This window comes from Cupressus sempervirens, chromosome 4 (assembly GCF_028749045.1).
Source record: "Cupressus sempervirens isolate cs-2001-9-10 chromosome 4, ASM2874904v1, whole genome shotgun sequence".
NCBI classification, from domain to species: domain Eukaryota; kingdom Viridiplantae; phylum Streptophyta; class Pinopsida; order Cupressales; family Cupressaceae; genus Cupressus; species Cupressus sempervirens.
The window spans coordinates 285,810,384-285,817,828 of NC_143121.1; the positions used below are offsets into that span (position 1 = coordinate 285,810,384).

The 7,445-nt window shown below is 33.8% G+C and overlaps 1 protein-coding gene across 1 annotated transcript; it reads right to left on the reverse strand.

The window, feature by feature from the left end:
* Window positions 1-5,728: 5,728 nt before the first annotated feature.
* Window positions 5,729-7,187, reverse strand: LOC149561121 (uncharacterized). Its single transcript, XM_089827749.1, has 4 exons — window positions 6,934-7,187; window positions 6,138-6,358; window positions 5,888-6,028; window positions 5,729-5,802 (listed from the first exon to the last, which is right to left on the reverse strand). Exons 1-4 carry the CDS (start codon window positions 7,185-7,187, stop codon window positions 5,729-5,731), a joined length of 690 nt encoding a protein of 229 aa, XP_089683875.1.
* Between the last annotated feature and the right edge of the window lie 258 nt (window positions 7,188-7,445).

The following is a 7,445-nucleotide window of genomic DNA, read 5'->3' on the forward strand; positions in this document are numbered from 1 at the left end:
ATTTAGTACCACAACAAAAGAAGAAAAATAGCTAAGTTCAGCTTGTGGAAAATGAAATTTTTATTTAGTGGTTATGCCTGAAGAAACCATAAGGTCTTCAGCTTTGGCAGAAAGAACCCAAGCTTGTTAAATTTCTTCAAAGGTCATAATCAAATATTTTAGAGCAGGAACAATCAATATACTATGTATTGTAGAAAGCATTGATGTCCCTAGAAGCCTTTTTTTTATAGCATAAATAGATATAAAATAAACTATTAGTCTATTAATGACAAAAGTAGACTTGATTAGACTTGTAGCTACAATTCTAAAAACCAAAACCAATTATTTTTTCTTGTACTCACAAGGATAACAAACCTACCATAACCAAAGTCTTTTGGGAAACATATATTTAAATTAATGAGTGTCCAACATTGCCAATGGTACTTTACAAAATATCATAAAAAAGACATCTTTTATAATAAATCAAAGATGGTAATAAGTGGCAGCTGCCTTAGACTACTCGATGATGCTTTGTAGAGAAAATATTCATTTTAATCCCAATTTTAATGATTAAAAATCCATACAAAAGAAAATCTAGAGATCTATCTCTTCTAGGAACAAGTTTTGAAAATTATTAAATTATATTTCAAACATGCTAAGAAATAGTTTGCATGCCAGCATTGTTTTCAAATTCCTGCATAGACTAAAAATCACAAGATTGCTTACCCATTTCTCGTTTAATCATGGATTGATGTGATTCAAATTGGAGGAGATAGTAGATCCAATGTTTAATTTCCACTACAACTAGGGTTTGAAAAAAATAATAATTGATTCAAAAAAATGTGCCAATGAACTATCAAGAAACGTGAGTTTTACTAGTGCAGCTTTAGGATAGACAGACAATATTTTGGGCACAACTTTTTCATATGATATCAAAGTTGAGTGATTAAATTTTTTTCATAAACTAGGTTCATAGGAGAATATGCCTTGGAACTAGATTTTAAAGATTCAACAATTTGATCATCCGAAAATGGACTGTCCTAACTCTGTTACCACTCTTGCTCTGAGTTTCCTACATGACATCTACTAGATATTTTGGCCACATCTTTTTTCTTTGATATCCAAATTAAGAAATTCAAATTGGATTAAAAAATATGTTTTGAGGGATACTTTAGAAAGAAACATATTTTTAAAATGTGCTCATATGGCCCCTCAAAATAGGACTATCTTAGTTGTGATTTCAATAAAGTAAATGTACTACAATGTCGTAAGAGCCTTAATAAAAAAAAATTTTAATTGTGTAACATGAATCATACAAGTTTTATAATTAGTCAAAATCCCCCAAAATCAATCTAGTGAAAGATGACTAAATTTTTAAATCAAAACTAATGTGGTAATAGGATCCTAGCATAACCTAATGCGAGTTCAAGAGAGGCTATAAAGTGTCCTGTTACTAAAAATATAATTTGACATCATCTCCATCAAAATCAAAGAGACTCCAACATGTGTTTCATTATCCATGAAATAAATTCCACACATTTCTCATTATAATGATAACCTTAAATGATGTCATTGAATAATTGCTTATGAATCTTCATGAGGAAAGTTAACACGCCTCTATTAAAAAGGATTAAATATGGGACATATATGATCAAGATTTCTAACGAGCTAGAAATATTAGGTACAAAAGCTACCAAAAATGCTTTGGGGGAGTAGTACTAAAGATGGGAGGAAATACATTAAAATCTTAAAAATAAAAGGGTGATGGGCCATATGTTGTGCAGTTACTCCCAAAAAAATACGATGTGCACAAAAAGCCTAGAATCTAAATCTTCAATGATAAATTGCATGTGATAGTAAATTGAAAAAACTCTTTGTTTTTAATAAGTATCAGAAATAAATCTAAACCTCTAAAAGGGCCAGCAAAATATATCCAATCCTCCAACATCTGCTTGCAAAACTATGCTTGGTAGAAGTCAGATGCCCAAGATAGTTAAGGTAAGAACTCTTCAAATGTTTTTAATCATTGCTCGTACCTTCTTCTTTGCAACAAAATATCATCATCCATTTCTAAATAACTTTCTATGAAAATTAGTGTGTGCTTTTAGTTTTAACCACTCTTGAGCTTTCTAAAGCTTGTGCCTCTAGTTTTAACACTTTAGGCTTAGGTTTCTTACATCAGATAGCATAAAATAAATATTCAATAGTATGATGCAAAAGAAACATATTTTAATTTTGCAAGCCTTTGTGCAAAATTAAATAATTTTTCGCTTAGGAAAGCTGAAGGTGGAAGGAACCTAAAAATTGAGAATTAATCATTAACTACAAGGTAGTGAAAATTTCACTAGAACTATTTGTCCATATGCAATCTTTCATTTTGTATTACCTTTTTTGGTTTATATTATATACTGGTAATGTGCCTCGTAATCAAACATTATGACATAAATGCCTCGAGTTTAGTCTCAAATCCCACCATTATGACATAAATGCCTTGACTTTAGTCTCAAATCCCACCTCAGATAATCTAATTAGGATTAGTTTGTCTTGTTAACGTAGGAAAATAATACAAGTCATATCCTTGACATTCAATGATGGAAGTTGCAACCACCAAATGATAGATAAGAAAAGCATAAAGCTCACATATTTTGCAACATCACCAATTATTGTAAATACAAAAGAGAAAAAAACTTATTTTCACAACTCCATAAGGGAAATCCATACGTTAATTAATCATAAGCCAATTTCTCCCTTCAATGTGAATTTAAAAATAATTTCCAATCTTTCCCTACCACTGCAGTACTTCTATCCAAGAACTAACTACCATTAAGAAATACATGAATTTTAAAAAAAATAGATAGACAAAAGTACTATGAGTATCTTAAATAGACATAACAGTTGCCAAAGCAATCTTTCAAGATAGACCTGCTATTTATCTAGGGCTTCTCAAGAAGAAAGATGGATAGGAATGAAAAATTATTCCTTAAACAATTTATCTGTCAGATATATGCCTTTACATTCCAAGGCAGGTTTCTAAGCACACTTTTAAACTGGTTATTAACAAGTCAGTAGACATCAAATAAACATTCAGCTAATGAATGCATTCTTGAATGAACAATGTAAATAAATGCATTGAGAAATAAATGGTAAACAATTATTTATTCCAAGAGTATTGCTGAAAAAATCCTACAGTGTATGTATAATTTAATTTAATGATTGACAAAAACATAATCCATATCTAATAAAATGCAATTAGATACTTGGGTCTTCTGAGAGAACTAAGTGGTTGGTCAGGACTACAAATCTTAAGTATAGGGTCAAACATTGTTGGATAGAAAGGCTTCACCGCTTCACACTATCGAATCTCCTGTTCATTTTTTCAAGAACTGAATTAGCAGGTTTCTCCTCCTAAATCTCATCCAAAAATTAAACAATACCTCAAGTATCAGATAGCCAACCTGTTTGAGAAATTAAATCTTTTAGGTTGAAACAAGTCGTGTTTGTTGAAAAATACTTTAGCACTTCACAAATAGTAAGGATACAGTTTCTACTCAATATCAATATCATAGAAACTACTATCATTTTCTTACAGGGTTTTATAAGCAATAGAAAATCCTCATTTCTACTAAGCATGACCAAGTGACAAACCTGTAATAGACTAGTACTAACCTCTGGGATATCACTAGATCTGAAGATTTGTAGAAGTTGGAAAAAAGGTGCACATGATGGAAATGCTTGCAGCATTGGATTAAGAAAGCACAAATTTCCTATATTTTATGACCTCTTGGATGCCACCTCCTCATTGTGAACCTTGTCCCACTAGTGGAAATATTGCCACCATTCTCAAACAATTTGATGCTTGTTTTTCCTTGAGAATGCTTCAGTATAGCTGACATTGCCCCAGATTTTTCCTACTTTTATCACTTCCAATTTTAGAAGGGTATTGTTGTTCAATGTCCTCAACCTTAAAAGGACAAGAGTGCATCAAATTTTGATCAGGGCATGACAAAAGTGACACATATTGGTGTGATCTTCGAAGAAAATTTCCTATGTCTAAATGCCATGAAGCAAATTGATACGAAAGGAAGATGGGAGATCTTTTGAGGTGTCAAATAATAAACAGATTCTTACAGATTTTTCTGAATCCTAAAAGGTTTTGACATCATGTTGGAGGAAAATGCATATATCACTGGCCATTTTTTTCCAAAGATGGGGTTCACAGTATTCCAGAGGCATATTATGCAGTTGGATCCAAAAAGGGACAAAACGAGAATCAAAGTTTGCATCTTTAAAAATTGGGGCCTACGCATTCGTAATAAGCCCAAAACACTTATACACCCAATCTGTTTGCTTGAAAACTAGATTTCCCCCTTCTATTGTGTTAAAAAGAGGTAAAAATATACCAGATGTTTCATTGAAATAAAAAAATTGTAAAACTCCTTGCCATTCATCGACTAAAAGATCTCGAAGTTCTAAAATTGAAAATTTTGTACCCCTAAATTTGCGAATAATTGTTTTCTGATGTATCTCTTTACATTAGGGAAGCAAAAGATCTGGAAGAAAAACAACTTGGGGCACCTCAGATGAAGATCCTCTTGAATCCCCCTGTGATTGGAGCCGAAGTTAGACTACTATGTTTTGGTTGCCATATTTTCATCCCAGCTCGAGGACGTTGGGAAGTGTTTCCTTTGCATTTGCCGGAGAACTGTTGTTGCACTTTCTTTAGACCTTGATGTGGCTTGGGAGGCTGTAATACATGGAGCTTCCAAACCATAGATACACGGTTTGGATAGTTTGGGGTTCTGAAACCCTTGGTGTGCCGAAAAAAATGCACATTTAACACGGTCTTCCACATCGGTTGTGCATGAGGAGTCGCGAAGGAAATCCTAATACAAGATTTATTAGGAGTCCATATATAGCGATTGAAAAGTGATGTTTGCGACTGTGGTCGAGGTGAGTAATCTCCGCAAATATCAAAATAGGTTAATTACTGTGCTGGGCTTGGACCTTTGGATTGGTCCCAAAGAGGATTCAGTTGGGTTTTAAAAAACAGAAGTTCTCAGGTTAAGAGGAGTTCTATTTAGAACCTGTTAGAAGAGTTGCCCAGAATGCCCTATGGTATAACCAGCAACGGAGTGAATGCCCTGTATTTTTTAGATTTTAAGTAAAAATAAAAATATATATTTCTTCTCATAAAGACAGATCTCCAAAATAATTTCATGGTCGCTTACAAGCATCAAACATCAAACATTCAAAAAAGAATAACAGGTTTGAAGAAAACATACCTATCATTAAATTATGAAATTGATCCAAAAAAATAGAGATTTAATTGCTAGGGTTTGTGCGCCGCAGCTCCAGGGCATTCAGAGAATGCAGCCTCATGCATGAGGGTTTCATTTTCCTTTTCTCCCATTTCTTTTTGGTTCACAGTCTCCTCTGTCAAGCTTTTCTCTGCTTCCTGCGATTATTTCCCACCATTCTATTCAACATACATTAGAAATTTTTCTCTTGCCTCAACTACAGCCCTGATCCTTGCGGTACAAAAAGCCCGCTTCTTGCAGGGTCCATTACCTAATGAATTTGATCCTTTTCCAGCTTAATTTTTTCATGACCTTCAACTTTTATCATTTTAAACTTTTCTATTTGTGATATTATAGAAAAAATATATATTATAATTTAAAAATATTAACTTTCGGTAAAATTAAAGATGAAAGAGGGATTTTGTCTTGAATTTATGTCTTTAAATGTGTTACTATGTAGTAGTGTCTCCTCCTGTCCAGTCGTCTGGAACATTCATTGCCTTAGCTATTTTTCTGATTGCAACCACTGAATTCCCACAATTTGTCCAAATGTTAATCGCATACAATATTTGCAATTATCCACAAAAAATATACAGCAGAAAGAAAGTTACCATCTCCGGAGTATGTGATTGTCTTTAGGTCCAATTTCCTGTACATTTCTGCTCCATTGATGAATGGTCCCAACTCTGATGTACTGCTGGGTTGTAAAATAATGTTTATAGGATCGGAAGTTTCAAATTTTAAATCATAATCTGCTTTCAAACACTGAAAATTAAAAATTAAGCTGTATGAAATCAGATGATTGGGCTCCGTTAATGAAGGCATCAAATTTCTGAGTGAGGCTTGTCTGGTTGAGGTTACAGAAATAAAGTGCAAAATAGTAATCTCCTGGATCAGAGAATGGCACAAATAAGTCTAAAAGTCTCATATCCGCAATAGCAGTTCTTAAAACAGTCACTGGCGGTCTATTCGATAATTCCCTCCCTAAATATTTTGCTTGCTCATCCTCAACGCCGATGTCCACCGAGGCTCCAGCAGCTTCTATCCATGACCATGTGCGGTCAAATGGATCGTCTGAGAACCTGCTTATTGCCACCACAGTTCAAATTTGAGTTGAATAAGTTCAAACATGGGTGCAATTCCCTGTATAATTTTTTTTAGCTGCCGCAAAACTGAGATAAAATTATCAGGCGGCTTAGATTCAGGCATAAGAATTGAGAATATGAATGTATATTAGGAATAGGAATGATTATTCTAATAACAGCTATTTTTTGGAACGGACATAAGCTCTTTTTGAAGACAAAATAGGAATATATGTTCTTATTCTCTATTCCAATTGATGCACCAAATGAAAAATAAAAAATATATTCCTAATTTCTTATTCCTATTCCAGCATTGGCTAAAGTTTCATTCCTACACTACGTCAAAATTCACTTATTTTTTTAAGCTTAATCACAATTTATAATCAAATTGAAGTGTAACACACATTTTTTCAGATCAAATAGAAACATATTTGATAACAACACTTACTTCAGGTTAGAAGATGTGCCATGATCTAAGCGAGCAACCAGACTCAAGGCCTGATTTTGGAAATCAGTTGAATTGTACATTGAAGATTCGAGTGGCCGGAGCTCAATGCTTGAAATGAAAACAAAACGTTTGTTCTGTCTGAGTATTACGAGCAAGGCATAAACCCAGAGTCTCACTTTTGGCGGCCAAGATGATCTCGTAATAATATGACATGGTACTGTTTAAATCAGATAAGTTGAGACTTCTCCACTTGATTCCCTCGATAAGTAGATCGAAGAATCTTGCCAAAGGAGTTGTGGAATCAGGGGCGAAAGTTGCTCTTACCAGATAATTTCGATGGGGCTTCACAGGGATCCTGTAGCAATATTTCTTCACTGCCATGTTCGGAAAATAGGCCATTGTCAAATATTGCACTTAGCGGCCGGTATCATCTGAGCGCACAATCGAAACGTTGCGAGCTCTAATGAAAGGCGAATCGGAAATGCAGTGTTGTAAGTTCTTATCGTTGGCGCCAAATAATTTGTTAAGGAAGCCTGCATAGGAAAAACAGGTTATAGTCGCCTGGATTTAAGTGTGGGAATTTGAATAAGACGTTGTGATGTTGCTATTAGTTTCTGAGTCAAATTAATTGACCTATGT

Bases quoted from the DNA above. Each gene is read 5' to 3' on its own strand.
- LOC149561121 (XM_089827749.1), bottom strand. From the start codon at position 7,187: ATGGCAGTGAAGAAATATTGCTACAGGATCCCTGTGAAGCCCCATCGA. The intron at 6,029-6,137 runs GTAACCTCAACC...GTTTGAAAGCAG, and splicing joins CTATTTTGCACTTTATTTCT to ATTATGATTTAAAATTTGAA. The intron at 5,803-5,887 runs GTAACTTTCTTT...GTGGGAATTCAG, and splicing joins AATCACATACTCCGGAGATG to TGGTTGCAATCAGAAAAATA.